Source organism: Ursus americanus, chromosome 1 (assembly GCF_024610735.1).
Source record: "Ursus americanus isolate L20-20 chromosome 1, mUrsAme1.1.p, whole genome shotgun sequence".
Lineage (NCBI taxonomy): Eukaryota > Metazoa > Chordata > Mammalia > Carnivora > Ursidae > Ursus > Ursus americanus.
In genome coordinates, this window is record NC_142127.1 from 83,213,963 (window position 1) to 83,235,990 (window position 22,028).

General features: G+C 35.5%; 1 protein-coding gene across 2 annotated transcripts in view; it reads right to left on the reverse strand.

Annotated features, from left to right (window-relative positions):
* ERBB4 (erb-b2 receptor tyrosine kinase 4) overlaps positions 1 to 22,028 on the reverse strand; it is a 1,083,293-nt gene that overhangs the window by 17,522 nt on the left and 1,043,743 nt on the right. For both annotated transcript variants that reach the window (XM_045806650.2, XM_045806649.2), the window contains exon 25: positions 20,504 to 20,674. In XM_045806650.2, coding sequence (XP_045662606.1) covers positions 20,504 to 20,674 — 171 coding nt within the window. The remainder of the gene's footprint in view (positions 1 to 20,503; positions 20,675 to 22,028) is intronic.

Consider the following 22,028-nt stretch of genomic DNA (forward strand, 5'->3'; position numbering starts at 1 on the left):
AGGCTTTGTGTGTGTGTGTGTCTATGCATTCATACGTACACTAAGAAAATTAATGGCTTAAGACAATAAAACAGGCTTATTTAACCCACTCAAACTGACACTTTTTTTTTTTTAACACACTGTCAGATCATTTGTGGCTTGTTTTTGTTTTGTTTTTACTGTTTTTCACCTGTGGATATCATTTATCAACTAAATGAATCTTGTTCACTAAAACACTATGTATAAGAGTTCTATTTAGAAATACTTTTTTTTAGTGGTTGTTTGGAGTTATTTTTATTTACTTGCAAATAATAAGGCAATAGTGAAATACTGTATAGTTCAAGCTCCTCCTTAGCAATAATCCAAGCTTGGGAAATTGTATTATATATTTAAAATAGCAATAACAGTATTTAGAGCAATCTCTGTGTAAGAATGTAAAGAATATCAAAGACATAGTTGTGTCTTGAGAGATGGGAAGCAGTATGACGGGATATAGAATTGTAAATTTTATAAATCTAATTTTGGCATGTAGATTTTATTCAGTGTCTTAAAGATAGGTGTTGACAATAAGCAAACAATTTAACATAATACAGATAAGGCTTACGGTGTTCGCAACATTTCAGTGTGGACCAGGTTGGAAATATCTTCAGTTATGCTAGTTTATGCAAAGTGTTTACCAGATAAAAAGTGAATTTGTAACAATGGTTGATTCATCCAATCACTGGTCTTTAAGCTACCAGGTGGCACAGCTGTTGCTGTAAGTAAAAAGATTTCTCACAGTCCACCTGGAATTAGGACAGCTGGTTCATGAGAGCTGATCTGAATAATGTACTATGGATACTCGGGTACAGCTACTGACAGAGCAAACAGCACGTGGCTGTCCCATCAGCCCAGAGCAAACACCAGTTACATTTCACAGAAACAGGATGGTATTTACAACTGATCGGAGCCAAAATGAATATCAGATTGAAGGTAGCACCCCAAGAGAAAAAAGCTCTCCCCAAGAGCTACTTGTTGACTATAGTCTAAGCACTTGTACTGTTTTCAAAAGCCCCCAAATTTGATTTTGCTGCATATAAAAAGAAGAAGGAAATAGACAAAGAATTCCTGTACCTATTTGTGAACCACTTTGGAATTTCCTAAAATAGAAAAAAATTTTTTAAAAAGCGCAATACTTCTTAGTTTCCCATTTATACTCTTTGTTGACAAAGTCAAATTAGCCAGGACCATGGTCATAATCATTTCCTTTTACATTCAAAAATGGCTAATACTTCAGTAAGAAAAATATGAAGGAGGCAAAATATAAAATAGACTTGAAATAAGAGAATCTAACTTAAATCTGACATGGATTCCAGAGATCACCCAATCACACATTTTATTCTCAGCTATGGTAACAGAGATGATTTCCTCAAGGTCACACAGCTAGTTACTAACAAGCCAAAATCAATAGGTGTAATTAGAAAAAATACGTTTATGGTTTATAATGGGGAGGAAAAAAATCTACTTGATGTCCTTAGAATATGTTTGCCTAAGGGGCAGCATAGTGAAACTGTAACTCAGGTGAGGTCTGATCTCAATGTTTCCTCACCAGGCTTGACTTCTTAGTTTCTGGCCCAGGTTTATTTACTCCCTGCTAACAGACTCAAAAGCACACCGATTCCTGCCCTGGTTCTATTGGAAATGTGACTACGTCTATATCCTCCTTGCAAAGAAATTGTACCATTCTGAGTCAGTAACTCACACCCTGCATTATGTTCAATTATTGATTCAAAAAAATTATTAAGAACTTATCGTGTACCCCATGTGAATGATTTATCACTGTTTTCTAGTTTATTTACTTTATTAGTATGCCTTCTTCCATAGACTGTGAGCTTATTCAGAAGAGGACTTACTCTAATAGTTACCATATCCGTGATGCCTAACACAGGCCAGAGACATGGACATGGCAGAATTTTCAGTAAAAGGTGTATTGGATCAAAGGATGGATGGATAGATAGAAAAGTATATGAAACCCAAAGAGTGGCTGTATTAATGAGAATCTCAGGGACTCCAACTAGCCAGCCAGCAAGATATGTTTTAAAGGATATGATTTTAGCATTCCTGGAATTATATATTATACACATCTTAGCCTATAGGTACTGAGGGTGAGTCTTAAATTGAAATTGAACCATAATTCAGTAATCTGAATATTATCTCTCATCTAGTATACTCACTCTTCTTAACAATGATACTCTTTCTGGAGGGATTGTTTGAAATCTTAATTCTTATGGCAAAAAAAAAATGTCTTCTTATAGTGAGTAGTTCCAAATGCAACACACATTTCCCACGTAGTTCTAAATCTTCAAGATTCTATCACTAGTATGACAAAAACCTCTTGAGACATCTTTGTATTTCCTAATGCTTTGGAGGTCTAGCAAACTCAGGCTTTTGCTTTATCCCTAAAGATATAAATTGTTAACTAAGAACACTAGGAAAGACAGACTCAAGGATAAATTGCCATCAGGCAGATGGAAAATGCAGTTTTGGCTCATCAGGTCAAGCACAAATCCCTACCAGTATCCTTTTTAAGTGGCACATATCACCCACCTGGATTTCTATACCATGTGCAAAACACAGACACCAGAAGGGAAGGACCATTTTAAATTTTTCAAAAAGCATTTTTAGGATAATGATGGCTGGAAACTATAGAAAATCAAAGTTATAAATAAATGAAATTCTAAATCAAAGTTACAGAGCGGGTGTCTCAAGAAGGGAAGAAGCTGTAGGAGGAGAGCCCTTGAAAGGGAAACCCTGCCATTCTACCACTCGGCTGCCATGGGTAAGTTTTCTCCAGAGCTTAGTGTCCTCCTCTGTAAAATAAGAACAATAATGTCTGTCCTGCCTGCTTTATGAGTTTCACAAGTTTGTATTCATGTTAAACGTCTTTGAATAAAATAAGGTAATATACCCATGTGTGACACGGTATTTTTTTCTAGTAAATTAAAGAAAATACAGCTGAATCTTGACTTGTCCAAGTATCACTCACACAAGACCACACTAAATGCTGCAAATCAAACAAGCACATGTTTCTTAGCAGAAGAAGAGTCATCACATAGCTACATATTTCTCTGCGTGCCAAGAGGTTATTTTGCAAATTCGGAATCACATAGTTCATTGGAAACAACTGTCAAAAATGATTAGTGTTATTGATGTAAATAAAATAGTGGGAGATAATCGACAGGTTTCCCTTGAATGCATTTTGGTTAATACACCATTCAAAGCCATTGTAAAATATTCCTTTGAAAATTAAAAATAATGGTATGTTTTTCGTGGTGCAGCACTAAATCAAAACAGGATCCCACAGAACTCTTCCCCCACTTAGTCATAGAAAGGTGCATATTCTATGTCCAAAGATAAATTCTTTAACCCACTAACATAAATTAATTGAGTGACCTAATAGTAGAGATTATGATAAACTGAAATAAAATCTTCATTACTTTTGTTTTCTTTAGATGATGGGGGTGATAAAGTCAATGAAACACAAACATTAGAAATTCACATCTCTGCAAAGTATGTGTTGGCCTTGATTTTCTTGAATCACTTCTAGACTCCTTTTAAGATATGTCTCCGAATTCATGCTGAGGCATTGTCAACAGGCCAAGGAGAAGTCCTCAGTGCTGAACGTGTTCTTAGATTGATTTTTTTCTTCCCTGTGATTGTTGATCTTTTCAGGGAAAGCGGGCACATTAAGGGAGGTACATGGTAATGCAGGAAATGTTTGAACTCTCAGACTGGTGGAGAGAGAATTCCTGTGTGTCACCTCTTTAATACATTAAGCATTTTATAGATTTTAAAAGCATACAAAACATCTTTAAGAAAGATACGTCCCGGAAAGAAAGTAGCTAAGTTACAGAAAAGTGCTTAGATTTACAACCTGAAATAATTTGATAAATGTCTTGGGAGTTGGGAAAAATAAAATAGATTGGACTCTAACATGTATTACATACCCAGGGCTTTCTCCCAAGGACTACCAAACAAACAAAAAAGTACTATACTAGACAGATAAGAAAAGCCCCTAGTATTTTCCCAGGCCCCTTTGTCCGTTATTACACCAGCACAATTATTACTTATCATTTCAAAAGGAAAATATTAAGACAGTGTGCAGCTATGTTTTGGCAAAAGAAAATACTAATGCTCAATCTTACAAATATAATCACAAAGGAGAGGAAGGTTGTCTTTCCTGCTATAAATCTTCAATGGTAGGCACCCCAGGCTCTCTTAGGAATCTTTACTGTTTTTATTACTTATAAATATATCTAAGGGTTTTAGAAGCTGTTTCTAATTCATCTGCATCATCTTTTAGGATAACAAGCTCCTGAAATATATGAGCAACCAGTTGTGTTACTATATCACCTCTCTTATTTGTCCCAAATTTACTTATCTATTAAAAAGATAGCTAGTAAAAGCTTAGATTTTGCCAAAAACAATGTGAGAAGAGGACATTCTGATCACTCCTTGGACTGATCTCTCAAATTATTATGGAAATGAGGGTAACCAAAAGCTCAGGCGAGAGAAATTCAAGGTAATATTAGCACTCTGACAGAACTCTAGGATTTTCATCCAGCCTGTTACCATACAAAAGTATATTGGATGTCAATTATGCAGGAGGAGAAGACATTTCCAAGAGAGCTTGACACAAGCCCAGGTTGTGAATTATTTGCTTTGAAATACCTTCATATTCTCCTGCTTATAAATTCTGGTCAAAAGAAAAGCAAAAACAAGTAACAAGCTCATCCTAAGCATATGGTCATGTGAACAGTCATAAAATGTTTATCAGCCCACAAATAAAATTTTTAAAAATGCTGGACCGTCCTCCTCCAGAAGGGAGGAAAGAAGCACAATAAATAAAGTGTTCTTTGTTTTTATATTAAATTTTCAGGGCCAACACCATCCATCTTGAGTTTCTAAATACCAGAAGCCCCAAAGGAAGCTTTCACTAATATGCTATATAAGCCAAGAATACATTCATTCCTGGCAGCCATTACTCTTGCATGTTTTCTCACCTTCTCTGCCCAGAATGAATTTACTTTAAAGTGATGAAGCTTAGAGCTTCAGGCTCTTCAATTGCATAGCCCCTTCCAAGGCCTGGGAAAGAGCCCATCATAGGTTCACATGGTTTTGAAATTTGGTAAATTTTGAAAAAGTAAGATTTTTATTTTTGTGTTCTTCTTCTTAAAGAGGCTCCACCCCTACTTCCAATGACGTGTCTGGCTCCACATAATCTTGATCCATCCATGCTTTACCCTCACTTTTCTGAGAATGTTTCCTAAGTTTATTCTTTATCAGAAATCTGGCATTCATGGGGGCACTTGGGTGGCTCCATTAGTTAAGAATCCAACTCATGATTTCGGCTCAGGTCATAATCTCATGGGTCCTGAGATCGAGCCCCACATTGGGCTCCATGCTCAGCATAGAATCTGCTAGGGATTCTCTCCCTCTCCTTCTCCTCCTACCTCCTGTCCCCACTCGCATGTGTACACATGCATGCCCACTCTCACTCTCTCAAATAAATAAATAAAATCTTAAAAAAAAAAAGGAAAATACATCTGACATTCATGAGCAGTCATCCTGCACATTCAGAAGGCTTCCTTGGAATATCCTTTCTAATAAAGAATGTTCATTCTAGGGGCGCCTGGGTGGCACAGCGGTTAAGCATCTGCCTTCGGCTCAGGGCGTGATCCCGGCGTTCTGGGATCAAGCCCCACATCAGGCTCCTCCGCTATGAGCCTTCTTCTTCCTCTCCCACTCCCCCTGTTGTGTTCCCTCTCTTGCTGGCTGTCTCTATCTCTGTCAAATAAATAAATAAAATCTTTAAAAAAAAAAAAAAGAATGTTCATTCCATGTTCAACTCAGGCATCAGAGCCTGGGTTAATATGCTGTAAGCTTCTAGGTCATAGGTCTTCAAAATTCATTCAAATGCCTCCTCTTTTTGAAGTTTATACTAAATGATTATTCCGCAGGTCCTTATCCTTGTGATTATCTATAGTCTTTGCAGACATTTTCCAACACTCAGAATGTTCATTAGTATCATTCCAATCACTCCGTGAAATCTGACTCCTACTTAATCCCTTTCACCATGAATGCCACTGTATATCTAAGTTTCTGAGCTTCCTCCTTGCCTATGATCTCCACCTCACTTTACCACATGGCTATATCATAACAACAGGAAAAACTCCCAGTATAGAATTTTTTAAGATACCCTTTTCTCTGACCATAGCCTTCTATTCATTCACTCTGAATACTTTCTCTGATTCAATCAGATCTTCTGCCTTTTTTTGTGCTCTGCAGTTAATTTCTTGACACTTTACCAGCATGAGCTTTGAAGAAAGCTAGATATTGGTTTGAATCCTGTGTACTTACTAGCTCTGTCACAAGCTACTCAACCTCTCTCAGTCCCAGAGTCCCCCCAAATGGGGGAAAGAATGCCCCTTCTCTTGTTAGCATTCTCTTTTTATATGAATGTATGTAAAGAAAGAACCTATAAAACATTCAGTTCATAGTAAGTACACAATTATCCATAACCAGGTAGATAATAGATGATAGATTTATTTTTATTTATTTTTTATTTTTAGTTTTTTAAAGATTTTATTTATTTATTTGAGAGAAAGAGTGAGTGAGAGAGAGCCAAGAATGGAATGAGGGGCAGAGGGAGAAGCAGACTGCCTGCTGAGCAGGGAGCCTGATGTAGGGCTAGATCCCGGGATTCTGGGATCATGGCCTGAGCCGAAGGCAGCCTCTTAACCGACTGAGCCACCCAGGCATCCTGAGATAGATATATATATCTATATCTATATATCTATATATATATCTATATATCTATATAGATATATATATATATATCTATATAGATATATATATAGAACTTGTACCAGTGGTTAATTACTTCATTCCCTCAATATAGGCACCTTTAGTGCCTTCAGTTTCCATATTATTTTGGTGCAGCTACCTACCAATTCTCAATTCTTGATATTTCAAAATTTTTTTTTCTCCGTTGCTCATAGTTCTTTTGGTGAGACTGAACAATCATGCATCCGAGTAGAATAGTGCCTCTAAGAAGCCATGTTTTCTACCTTTGAGAGTCCTCAGATTTATTGGCCCCTCATTAGTCTTTGTTCACATGCCTTACCACTGCATTTCCTTCAATGCTTAGCCAATCTTTTTAAGCTCCCTAACACATCTCTGTTCTCCTCTCTCTAACAACTTTGCTCTCTATATAATAGGGAGAGTAAAATCTAAATGGCTCTATGTGGAGTCAGTTTACTCCCAAAATTAAAATGAAGTGGAAAATTTGTTATTATTTGTTATTACAACTGGTCTGAATATCTGTTGGGAGACAACTAACTGACTTCATGAAAAATTACCAAAAAAATTTGGTGAAATATTTGGAGTAGAAGGTAAATCAAGGTAGAAGGTAAACCAAGAGCTGAGTGCCAACCCTTCAGATAAGAGAGAGAAAATTATACTACACAACACAAAAAGAAAATTTTGGAGCCCCAGGTTAATCTGAGAGAAAACAGAGCTGAAAAAGGCAAAGAGTAGAGAAAAGGGTAAGTTAGCAGAAGATTTTTCTCCAGATGTGGTTCTTCAGTCTTGCCCACCTGTTCTGTCTTCAATCAAATCCACTAAACTCACAAAGTCTTGGCAAGAATTATTTTTGTTGTTGGGAAAAAGAAAGAAGGGACTAAGTGAAGTCTAAAAGGACTTGCTCTACTGAAGGGACCACTTTCTCTCTGAGCTCACATTCTGTCTCCTTTCTTTCCTTCACATGGAAGAATTTTTCAAAGAAATTCCCATTTCCTGCCTTTACTCTTCAGTCAATTGTATTCTGCTCTCCACGCTACTGAAACTCTTCTCTAAAAGAATAACAATATTAGGATGCCTGGGTGGCTCAGTTGGTTAGATTTCCGGCTCCTGGTTTTAGCTTAGGTCATGATCTCAGAGTCCTGGGATCCAGCCCTACAATAGGCTCCACGCTCAGTGGGGAGTCTGCTTGAGGATTCTCTTTCCCTCTTTCTCTCCCCCTCCCCCAGCTGATGAGCTCTCTCCCTCTCTCTCTCTCAAATAAATCTTTAAATAAAAAAAGATAATAATATGTCATGAATCATGAATAATAATGGCTTCCAAATTAAGACTTAATTTCACTTGATCTAGAGCGTTATCTACTTATATTCCAAAATATTAATTGTATGTCCTTATTCTACATCCTCTGTTTCAATACACTAAAAATAATGTTAACATCTTCTCAATCTTCCAATTAGAAAACATGGTGTCACCTTGATTTCTCTATCTCATTCTGTAATATCCAACTAATACCCAAATCCTGTTGATTCCATTCCAAAACCATCACTTACACAAACTAACAAAACAAAGCAAAATAAAAACAAAACAAACCATCACTTGTATGAAACTTTACATACTATCTCTGTTGCCTCAGCAGATAATCAATCTCTGTTTTAGTTCACACTTCAAAACGCTGCCAGAATTTTCTCACTAGAAGTAAATCTGACCTTGTCTCTTTCCCCACTTAAAATCACCAGTTTGGGGGCGCCTGGGTGGCTCAGTTGTTAAGCATCTGCCTTCAGCTCAGGTCATGATCCCAGGGTTCTAGGATCGAGCCCTGCATCCGGCTCCCTGCTCAGTGGGAAGCCGGCTTCTCCCTCTCCCACTCCCCCTGCTGGTGTTCCCTCTCCCACTGTGTCTCTCTCTGTCCAATAAATAAATAAAATCTTTAAAAATTAAAAACAAAAACAAAAAACACCAGTTTGTTCAAATGACCCTTTATGCACTCTGTTTCTACTGTAACACTTTTCTCATTGCATTTTATTGGCTACTTACCTGTATATTTCTTGAGGGCAGGGCTGGATGTGGCCATAGTAGGTAAACATGAGGTTAGGATACACAGTAGCTAACTCAGTAATGTTTGATCAATGAGGAAATGATTGAATGAATAGCTGCTCTTCACTACTTGCTTGAAATAATCTCTTATCTGACAAGATGAATGAAAATGTCTGTCTGAATTCGTGGAAGCACTACTAGTAAGACTATTCAGATAACCCCTTAAAGATCGAGATTAACCTTTATAAAAAGGAATTTGGGGATAAAAAAAATTTAAAAAGTCAAGATTCTTTACTGATGTGCTCATCTCATCTTCAAAGTACTGAGTACTGACCTTAGAACAATAATAAAACAGAAAAAAAAGGTCAGAAGCAGAGTGAGAGCGGATGCATCACTGTGGTGAGGAGTACACAGCCTCTCCAGTTGCTATAGCCAGGCTGTCTGGTTTTAAATTTTGTTTTAATTTTATTTTTTAATTTTTTTACTTATTTCTAAATTTTTTATTTAAATCCAATTTAATTAACACAGTGTATTATTAGTTTCAGAGATAGAATTTAGTGATTCATCAGTTGCATAGGACACTTAGGGCTCATTACATCATATGCCTTCTTTGATGCCCATCACCCAGTTACCCCAGACCCCCACTGACCACCCTCAGGCTGCCTGGTTTTGTCCTTTGATAGCCATGCCTCAGTTTCCTCACATACAAAATAGGCAGTAACGATAGTAAATACCTCCCAGATTCTTCAGGAGATTTAATGAACTAATAAATATTAGACAACAGGGTACCTGGCACATAATAATAGGCATCACCTCTTATCATTTTTATTTTTTAAATCATCTCATACTCTTATAAATACATGGGATTATGAGGAATAAAAGAATGAATCTATTCATTTCAACCCAGAATACCCAATAGCCTGGTCTCTCTACCACAGGTAGCAAAGGTACTACTGGCTCCAACTAAAAGGAGACTACACCAGACTCCAAATGAGTCTGAATTATGTATATTTTACATCTCCAATATGCTGAGACTTTTAAACATTATTATTTTCTTCCAGGGACAAACAACAAGCATGGGTGTTACTAACCACTGTGTATGATTATTGCTAGAATTAGTTGTGAATTAAACTTCCAATTTCTTTCCCTCTCTGATTTGCAGTACTATTGTCATCACAATGTAGAAAACATTTTGCAATAAGCAGTACAGCCATTGCATTTGGAATTTTTCCCACGGTGGTCCACCCATCTCTCAATTCAGCTTTTGCTCAAGTGTAAGGAGAGTCTGGTCCACAGCCATTCATTTACAGCGTCTGAGTGAAAACTACAGAGCACAAATTAGCCTCGCTTTAGAACGCCCTGGTATGTCAGAATTCTCAACTGAAAAAGGGAACTTTTCATTTGGGCAGGTGAGCGAGGGAAGGGGCTGAAACACAAGATGCGTGTGATTAGGGTACGTTCAACGGCAGGAAGTGCACAAAGGGAAGCTGATGAGCAAGCCCACCCCCCACTATCCACAACCATCTTCTCCATTCCGTTCCCTGGAGTAATCAAAGGATATTCTGAACCTCTCAAAATGCCATCAATCCTTATTGAGAATGAAATAGAACATCTCTCTCTCAAGTCTTTGCAGGAGTAATCATCGTAACAGGCTGGCCTGAACAGGGAGCTCTGGCAGACAAAGATGGATTTGTAAAAATAAATAAGTAAATACAGATATACATAAATTAAATAACCTCCACAAAATATGAATAGAAAGTTGATGATAATCTCCCAATTCTATTGTATAAAGGGTAAAGACACTCACAATCGTGCTCTCCAGGTCTAGTACAGTAAAGAATAGGCTTCTTGATGAGATGTTTCCAATAATGTACAGCAGAGCTAGGAATCTTGTGGCAATAATACTAAAAAATAACCGTCTAAATGATTTAGATAAAACATTCATTAACATTCTAAGTATCATCTCTAGTTGCCCCTCCCTCCTCTTTGTTTCCTTTCCTAGCTCTGATTTTCTTCTTTAGTACGTTTGAACAAAGAAGGAAAAAAGTCTCTTCTGATTGTTCACAAAGGTTTCTTATGCCAGCTGACAATTGCTCAAGTGTAAAATAATTTCATAAAGATCACTGAAATGTTCTTTAACACCAGACTCTTCTTAAACAAACAGCATTTCCCTGGTCCATGCTGTCTCTCTGTGTTGTAGGAACCTGTTTGGCAGTATCCTACTCCTGCACTGATAAAAAGCTACAAACGCAGATGACTACAAGTCCTCTCAGAAACACCATTATTTAATAGATAGGTCACTCACTTTGGAGTCTGAAGACCTGATACTGGTTTGGTTCTTGAGTAATCATGCTCTTAACTAAGTTACCAAGTTACTTGACTAGGTCAGGAATTTTGTTTACTCCGAAATGGGGATTCTGGTGTGAAAATAAAATGCTACATGTGTCAACTTTGTAAACTTCAAAGCCTTTTCAGCTATCACTTGTTTGAGAATGTTTCAAGAATGGAAGTGACTCTCTGCTTTTATAATTATATTGCTTGTAGTGGACTTTGAGTCCCCAGAAGATTCAAGGAGGGGTGAGGGGACTTTTTGAAATATTACTTTATAGCTAGAAAAAAAAAGGTTTCATAAAAATTGTCCCCCAATTTTTTTTAAATGACAGAAACTAGAAATCTGTACCAACTATTTTTTAACGAATTTCATTTGAATAATTATTGGGCTTTTAAAATAATTTAATTATTATTTATTGGATATACTGATGTCACATGTTCTTTCCCCAAATGAAAGTTGGAAGTTAAAAGCAGAGTGTAGACCAGACAGATCTGGGTTTAAATCTCATTTTTTAACATTCAAGCTGGAAGTCTCAACAAAAAGACTTTACATCTTCATCTCCAGTTTCTATCATCATAAAATGTGAACAGTAATATTCTCTACCTACCCTTGTTGTGAAGATTAAGGATAAAAGTGTAAAAAGCTGAGAGCAGACCCTGACACATAAATACATGTTCAATAAATGGTAGCTATATGTAGGTTTGTATGTGGAAATTTTGAAACATTTGTAAAACTTGTAAAGTCATTTTATTTTCAATCCTGTAATTACTAAGTCCCAATGCAGACATGGTTCTGTTTTTGTTTTGTTTTGTTTTAATTTTTTTTAAATTTGTTTTTGGCACTGTCAGTTCCATTCAACCCTCTTAAACCATTAACTCTTGATTATGGGGAGTCTCACAGAAGAGTAAACAGAAGAGGCAAAACAGCAGCAGAGTCTCTGGCTTCTCATTGTGCTCCCAGCAGGAGCCTTTTAAACCAATTGATGCTAAATCTCATTAGACTTCAAGTCAAACTCAAGATTTCCATGGTTTTGACCAGTAAAAAAAACAGAGCCAACAGAGGACTGAATGTTAGACATGAGAGACTGGAACATGGTTTCCCACCTCTCCCTTAAAAGCTGAGCTACAGGTTTTATCTTTGTCAGTACTGGTTTATGCATCTATAAAATGAGAAGATTTGTGCTAGAAGGGCTTTAAGACACCTCCCAGATCTGACACTCCATGATTTTATAATTACTTATGCATCCATCTTATACTACAATGAGGCATGTCAGTGTTGCAAATTACTATACTTATTTGATCTATTTACTTGGGCCAAGGACAAACTACACTGGTTATATTTCTTTTCTACTGATTATATTTCAACTAGGGGAAATCTCGTTGAAACAAGTGTCCAGAGAAGGATATACATGCTAGGAGAAAGGAAGGAAAAGGCAGTGGTAAATGATAGAGAGGAAGATTGTGTTGTTGTTGATATGGTAAGGAGGGCTCCTGTCTTTGTGTAGGTGGGAGCACAGACTTTAATGTTCACAAAATAATGTATTGCTATATATGTCTGTCTGTAGGTATGTACTGCTAACCTCTTTTCTTTCATCAAGGTTGAAGCTGGGAAGTTCTAAATATCTTGTTGCCACTTTAGCCTGTGGCAGGAGTGGAGAAATCACTCTGATTTACCATTACATAGGAAATATTCCACTTCTATCATATCTGCAAGAAAAAGCAGATTATCTAAAGAATAAAGAAACTGTAGAGGAAATCATAATGTACTATAACAAAGAGGTGTTATCCAAAGTCCAAATCTGCTAGAAGTGATTTTTATGATACGTGAAGATACAATTAGAAAAAGAGGTCTAAAAATTATCACTTTTTAAATTAAGAAACTGAAAGATAGTTTGATTTTTGTTTGCAACTTGTAAATATAAGGTTAAATGAAGAATCTAGAGCTTGTACTATAAAGGGTTTCTCATTATGTTTAACAGCATGTCATGATCTAAATTCAGTGAAAACCCATAGGAAGTCAGTGAGAAATAAAAGAATGATAGCAATGGGGAAAAGAAAAGAGAAGAAGAGCTTACAAAGAATAGTGTAACTAAAATAATATATCCAGATTTTAAGAAAGTCACTGGTAGAGAAAACATTGCACAAAAAGGTCACTCGATATTTCACTGTATACAAACGATCATTTGAGAGGGTGAGGGATATTCTCAAATTAGTGGTAAATCAGAGATATTAGAAACATTTTTAATATCCCTGTGATTGCTAAGAACTTTAAAGAATACGCAAAGGCAATTTGACATTATATTCTCATTTAGAAAGAGAGAGACAAATCTATATTGCATTAGGAAATATACCTGTTTGTTTAAATAAATCAACTACCTACTCACACCTCTAAAGTAGAACGAAAGCCCCAACGTGATCTATATTTTGAACGAGATCAAGAGTGGGATAATGCTTAGAGCTCTGGGCATATTTGTGTGTGGGAGCTAGAGAGTAGTAAAAAATAAATTGCAGAGACTGGTCAACTGGAATGACCATGGAATTTCCCAGGATAAATGTTCAAAAATCCTTCAACTATTGTTGACAATAGGATTATATATCATATAAAGAGAGATCTAATATAACATATATCACTCAAATTTATCCCATTGATAAAAATGATAGGTACACTCTAAATTGATGAGGACAAAAAAATGAAAAGAATTAGTGCTCAAAATATTCAGTAATATTGTCTTTCATTGGGTACAATGTAAACACTATATTTAGAAATAGAGCCCATTTAAAAAAGCGGATGTCTGTTAGGGAGACATCGTAGTAATTTCTGTGAAGTGATCAGGGCCTGAATTATAATCATGACAAAAGAAAGAGAAGAGAGACATTTGAGAGCTGTTTTGAGGAAGGCCAAAAAAGGATTTTGTTTTGAATTGGATGATTTTATTGAGAAGCAAGAGATTTCAAAATTATGTTTCAAGCCTTCATAACAATGACAAAAATAGAAAATTTGGGAGGAAGCCCACCCCACCTCCTCTGATAACATAAAAGAGTTCTCAACATGTACAATATGGAAATACTACAAAAACACAGATTTTTAAAAGTATAGTCAAAAAGTCATCTCCTTGCCCTTGTTCATGTGGGTTTTGTTTGTTTGTTTGGTTTGTTGGTTTTATTGTTTAGCTTTCCTTCTGACCCATTTTAGACCTGTCCTACCAAAACTCCTGTTGCAAGTATATCCTCATCCTCTAATAATGATATAGCTCAAATGACATTCCGTAGCCACGTAAGAGGATTTGGTTTCCTTTGTCTTTTTCCTATAATACCTGGTATGTTGCTTGCAAAATATTATCTCCTCAACTAGAGCATAAACTCTTTTCAGGCAGAACTTTTGGTTTGCAACTCTGTACCCTCATTGTCCAACACAGTGCCTCGCCCATGATAAACATTCAACATATTAATTCATTTACTCTTGCATCATAATAATGTGAACAATTTAAAAATTACTACGTAGATGGGGAAAATTTTGGAACAAAAAATACCTAGTGATATGGAATGTCATACTAAGAAGAGCTCTTTTTTCGGGCTTAATAGATTAAAAGAGAAAAAAAAAGATCCCAAGCAGCACATCAAGGATACCATGCAGGAATCCTTGACATATTTTGGAAGAAATGTAAAACCAATATCCTGAGACTACAATAACTTATCATCAAGTAACAGCTGTTGTTAGAATTGATATTGATCCTTGGTAAATTGCAACCAGAGTAACCTTGTTATATCATCACAAAATTTTCCCACTACATCATTTAGCTATGAGATGCTTCCTTAACTTGTGTCCTTAAGTTTTCCTCTTCTGTATTAAATCACATAAGAACAAAAGTGTGTAGAGGTAACCCAAAATGCTTTTGTTCATTTTCCAATTAAATATTTTCTAGAAGATATATTATATAAATGTATAAAATATAATAACTAGTTCAAAAAAGTCATTCGATAATAAGGTAATTTTTAAAACTATAAGGGACTTATCAGTGATCTAGTTCAATTTTCTCATCACCTAAGTGAAGAAGCTGAATTTGGCTAAATGATATGATTAAGGCTGTAATGCCAAAGAGTTTGTTCTAGAATGTGAGATTCCTGACATCCAACTTATTTTCTTTTATCCGATTACCATTAAATGAATGAAAAGTGTTAGTTTCATACGTAGTAAGAAATTTAATAGCAACTTGGAATGAGGAATTTTCCCCCACCCCACTGTTATTTTAGGTACGGCCTCCATGTGGGATTGTTGAAAGCTGGATTCAATTTCTAGCTTTGCTCCTTATTATTTGTGTTATCTAAACCCTCCACAGCTCAATTTTCTTAACTTTTAAAATGGGACGAATTAGTGCCTACCTTATAGGGCTTTGTGAAATAAAAGTGAAATGAAATAGTTAATTTAAAACACTTAGCATAGTACCTTGATTATAGTAAGCACTCAGTAAGTTTAAGCTGATATTACTATTATTAGTTTCATTATTTCATAAAATAAGAAATCATGGCTTTGATTTATTGAACAGTAAAGACAAATGCAATTGAAACTCAAATGTCATGACTCAAATGAAAATGACATCACCGTATCACTCTTCCTGCATTATCAATTTGCTTGAATTTTTTCTAGTTTATATGCATCATTAGGAAGCATAATTAGCACAATATCATATATCCTATAGAGGAGACCAAAGAGTTCTTGTATTTCTATTTATTTTTGTGTAGTGAATTGGTAAAAATTTTAAAGGGAATTACAATGTGTATGGTAACCTTCCTAGGGTACTTTTATCAAAGTTACAAAATTTAATCTGAGTGAAAAGTGATAGTAGAACAAAATAAAATATATAAAATCCCATTTTATGAGCAGTCAAATATTCAGCCTATAATTAATTATTTAGAAACCGCATTTTTGAGATACTAAGCTCCTTTATTTTTCTTCATCCTTTATTTCTTCTGCCTATATTTTTTCTATTTTTCAACTTATTTACAAAACCTAATCTAGGAAAGAAAGGGCAAAAAAAGAAGGAAAAAAACAGATCTGTTAATATAGTTCTTTCTTAGCAGATCTGAAAGAAGTGGAGAAAAGTTTAAATTGCAATGAGAGATCCATTGTGGATTGCTGTTATACCAACCTGCAGTGGCTACAATTCCTTTGTCTTCCCCTGGTCTGGATAACTGAGAATTAGCTGATATGTTTTGAAAGAGGTGGAACACTGCATCTCTAAAACTATTCATCACCAATGACTGAGGGATCCTGCAACAATTGAAACCTTGTCTAGAAAAATGTGCTGAAGCTTTTAAATTAAATAAAAATTTCCAGTATCATTAAAGCTAATATATCTTTAGCCACATCAAGTTATTAGCTATTTTTATTAATTACTGCTGCATTTGGTATGCAATTCACTATGCCAAAGAAATACAAACCTAGGTAACTCAAAAGAAGAAGACAAAATTTCTACCCACATTAACAGAAAAATATCTACATAGAAATTCAAAAACCGTGCAAGCATTTAATTGAAAATATCAGGCATTATGTACTTAAATAAATATATCAAGAGAGAAGGAAGGCAGCAATGGAACCTAAAATCTATTGAAAAACTGAATACACAAATGGACAATGGCCATCATTGTTTTATCATACATAAAAACAGAGGTCTAACTCCTAACTTACAGCACCTTGCCTAGGAAACCGTATCTGCACTAAAGAGCTGAAGAAGCCAGTCTGCTTGAAGTCAGACTTGCAGGAAGCCTGATTGTTACCTCCAGCAGCAATGCAGGAAGCTGAACCATAACATCTATAACAACTGAACCAAAATAGTCAAGACCTGATTAACTAACAGCTTCCCTAAATTTTGTCACCACTTTCTATTTAGGACAAACCAGAGAAAGACAAATATGCACCTCTAATCACAAAAGATGCCCCTCTTCTAATTACCCCCTCTTACAGCTTCCCCATACCGATCGATAGCCTCCAAGGAAGGCATACTTGAAGGCTTTGCTTTTCTTCGCTATAAAGCTTTCCCACTCTTTTGTCTGCCTTTGAGTCTCGGCCAAAGTGCCAGTGGCCGTGGCTAACTCCCTTGGTATAGCAAGCTCTGAATAAAGAGGCTTCACATTTCTCATTTGGTGGGTCTTCATTTATTTCCAACTACTGAGCATTTACCACATATCCATCAATAGGGAACACACTTAGATATCCTAAAAAGTTAATCTCCACAATATTTTGAGAGGATTATTTTTATCCTCATTACACAGATGTGCAGAACTGGAGTTTGTAGAAGTTAGATAGTTTCTCGTGCTTTCCTATTTACATCATGCTAGAGTAATAGTTTTTGGTAAATTATCGTGATAAAGGTATTTAAGATAATATTGAAAGGGTACTAACAACAACAACAATAATAACAACAACAGCTATAAATTAGTTGGGTGTTTTTAGCATTACTTGCATTTGTATCTATCAATTTGCTGGATAAATGTCAACATTGTATTTTTAATTGACTCATTGCTTTAAAGTTATATTGAATGAAAATACAGAGTTTGAAATAATCAAAACACCATAGAAGAAATGACTTCTATAGTTTATTTGCTAAAAACACATCAGCAGAAATAATTTGCTTGTCAAGTAATGACTGAAGCAATAGGTTTTTTACAGGTAATGTGTAGAAAACCTTATAAGAGGGGCGTCTGGGTGGCTCAGTCGGTTGAGTGCCTGCCTTCCACTGGCGTGATGATCCCAGGACTCTGGGATCAAGCCCTGAGTCGGCTCCCTGCTCAGCGGGGAGCCTGCTTCTCCCTCTCCCTCTGCCCCTCTCCCTGCTCATGGTCGCACTTGCTCAATCTCAAATAAATAAATAAAATCTTAAAAAAAAAAAAAGAAAGAAAACCTTATAAGAAAACATAGTTATTTACTATATTGACAAGGAAACAAGTAAACATGAAATTTGAGTGATTCTGAAAAAGAATAAGTATTTGCCTGGCATTTTTTAAAAGGTAATTATTTAACAATCACATAAGTTAACTCCCATTGTATTTATTTAACAAATGAAGAAAGAAGTTGTAAAGACACTTAAGAACATTACCTAAAACTTACCAGTTAGTGAGCAAAACAGTCTATATTCTAAAACTGAAATAATTTTTGGTTTCAAAGTTCAATAGATATGCTTAAGAAACATTTGATTCACTCTAACATATTCTCTTAACATATAAGTTGGCACAGAACCTAAAGTTGAAGTAATTTATTTTCTAACTATAAAATAATGCAACTTAGTTTTATAGGAAGAAGCAGGGAAAACAGCATTTGCACAAGTTAGAAATTACCATGGAAGCCACATAAAACTAGGTTTTAAAAAAAATTGGAAAATATAGATGATTAATAAGGCGTTTTAATGCATGAAAATAAAGTGGTATTTAAGAACATTTCCCTTAACAATGACCTGAAAAACTAAAAAGAAATCTAAGGATAACATTGTTTAAATAATAATGTGTAATAAGAAATGATGACTAAAGGCCAAATAATTCCTCAGGTGTCTTGTACTTTGTCTCACTAATTTCATTTATTTAATTCAAACCTTTACTCAGAATTCCTTGCACTGAGCCTAAATTAAAATGAACAGAGTTGGAATCTGAGAAGTCTTATAAAAGAAAAAGATTAAAGCTGTTGGCCTTTATAGCATTTCATGTTAAGGAAAGCAAACTATTTTCTGAAATGTCTCTGTTTTAATAAATGTAATGAATTTGTCACATAAATTATAAATGCCAGAGTTATAATTTGGCCACTTTGCTAAGCATATAGATGGGGGAAATAACTGCTTCCTTTATACACCTGAACAACTTTGCTCCTTCCCACAAACAAGACTGATGCTCAGTGACCATCAACTGATTTAACTTTTAAAACTTTTAGTTATCTTCTCCCCATTGGGATGCAATGACATATTTTTCATAGAAAAGAAAAACTGAATTTTTTTGCTTGGTTTTTTGTTTGTTTTGCCTCTTTCTACATCAGCCTTCTGATGGGGCAAATGAGCAAAAGGTATGGAGTAGGTTGGGGAACGCATTTTATAAGAAAATCAACTGACGGATTTTCCAAGCAATATGTGCCTCAAACATTGAGGTAGATGTCAAGAAAAACAATATTGCGTATCACAAAAATAACATGTTCCAGTAACTTCGAAGCAATAGTATGTGTAGCAGAGGCAGACGACCTGCATTACAATCTTAGTCTTCCACAGGCTATCTGTATGGCACCAGTCAAATCCCTTAACTGTGGCAAGCTTCTTCATTGTAAGAGAGAGAAGATGATACTAGAACCCAAGGAGATGGTTGTAAGGATTCAGTGACTTAGTATGTATGTGCTGGCACAGAGTAAACACCAGGTGAGTCTTACTTTATTATTGCTGTGAATCTGAAACAAAGCGAATAACTTCATTTTAGAAAATGAGCAGCAAGTTGAAAGCTTTCTTAGCTTCTGATCAAGACAAATAGGATGCTGTTTGTTCCACTGGCTATGATAATGTTCTTAAATGTAGGAGCCTGGACACTTCTTGCAGGTGGAGTTATGTCAAAATTCTTTGAATCTCAAGTATCTGATAAGGTCTCATGTGCAGGGGGGTACTCAATACATGTTGAGTGAATAATGATTGGATTTTTAAAAATAAATGAATGAACACATGGATTGACAGTTTTCAGAAAAAGAATGGTATTCATATACAGTGCGCTTAATATTTAAAATTAAATGCAAATTCTTTTCAGAAGTTTCTTTTGAAACTTAAATCTACATCTCAGAAATGATTCAGTAGTCTTCCCAAAATGATTGATATAGTCCAAAGTATTGCAGTTTTCCGTTTCCACTTCAGACTGACAGATAATATTTAGTCTCTTGAGTGAAAGAGAATTATACTTGTATCACCTCTTGCCTATGGTCATACCATCTTTTTAAGAGAGCCTACCTGTTAAGAATTTTCATTTATTTATAAACACATAGTTTTATGATTTTGAATGGGTTGATTTTTTATTAGTTGAATTGGCAGATTTTTTTAAAACTAAGATTTAACTAACATAAGACAAAAAAAAACACCATTTCTCTTCTTGAAATAAAGATATTTCAGAGTACATATTCTATGACCCATGCTTGTGTTTCCAAATTAAGTCTACATGGCCTAGCTTTCATTGGTATAGTATATTTTTAATCTAGGAATCCTGCTGAAATGAGCTGCATAATTATTTTGTAATTCTAGGGCTTACAACATATTCGCATGATTTTATTTCTCAGGAATAATATGGGAAGTGGTAGATGATCATTTCTTACCCTATTTGAGTCAATTCTCGCTCTGGAAGTATAGATGGGAGGTGGGATGTTGAAAGCCTGAGGGACGAGGTATTCCTCAGCATCCATCATGTCTTCCAAATCCTCTTCATCCAAGAGATTCTGAAAGAACTTGCTGTCGTTTGGACTGGGAAGCTTCATGCGATCATCACCCTAAAAGTTTGCCCACCAGACAAACAAAAAATGATTCTTCTTTTCAACTTAAACATGTGGACTTTGCAGCAAACTTACTTCATATCAAAACAAGTGGTTGAAAATTCATGCACTTGTTTAAAAAAAATAATTCTTTGACACAATTACCAGTCGTGTAGCATACTTAGATATGACAGGCTAAGATAAATACATATAACCGAATGTGATAAATGCCGTCAGAGGTGAATAAAGCCGCATGCTCTGGCTGCTCTGAGGGAGGCACGCTCTATTTCAGATCTGAGAATAACAGTCGGTTTCATTGCCAGGATGTTTGAGCTGTGATTTTAAGAATAAATAATATTGACTTATCAATCCTTACGTTATTTTATTTGGTTGGTTTGATACTGTAGAGTTCTCAGAACATACAGGCTCCATGATTTGTCCTGTAGCACAACAGTGTTCACGGGATAGCTTTCAAAGTCACAGCACAAGTGGCAAATAACATAAACGAAGGTGGGAGAGACACCAAAACCCTACTCTTTTTTACTTCATCTGTTTCTTAAATATGATTTTTTGGTTTTTCAAAATTATGTGATTTTTTTTATAAACAAGTTGTTTATGGAAAATTAATTTGAGAAAAAGATAACTGGAAACTATTCTAAAACCTGGCTTTTATCTTCATGTCAGACTATTGATAGGAAGATAAATGCCACCTTGTTTTATTGAGGAAAATTAATTCAGCATAACCCAAGGTCTACTTGCTTATGATTTAGGTAAAAATAATCATAGCTAAATATATTACAATTTTTAAATTATCCAATCCATTTTTTTCTAGTGTTTAATATAAAATGCTCTTTTGAGATATCATTTGATTCATAAGTACATCAATTCACTTGACTCTGAGTTATTGCTTGGATATATCTCCCCAAACAAAACATATTTATAAATATTTTTTAAGAAATTAAATTTCAGTATATTGAAACTTTTTTTTTTTTTAAAGATTTTATTTATTTATTCGACAGAGATAGAGACAGCCAGCGAGAGAGGGAACACAAGCAGGGGGAGTGGGAGAGGAAGAAGCAGGCTCATAGCGGAGGAGCCTGATGTGGGGCTCGACCCCATAACTCCGGGATCACGCCCTGAGCCGAAGGCAGCCGCTAAACCGCTGTGCCACCCAGGCGCCCCCAGTATATTGAAACTTTTAATTCACTGTCTTCAACCCATCTTCCTTCTATTCCGAAAAGGGAAGATCATAATAATGGACATGACTTAACGCATGTTAATAAAAAGCAGAGTGCTAGAAGGCTTGTCTGGCATAAGGACTTTTTATGTATATGGATAATTATAATTATCTGGCTGTTCAGTACCAGAGGCA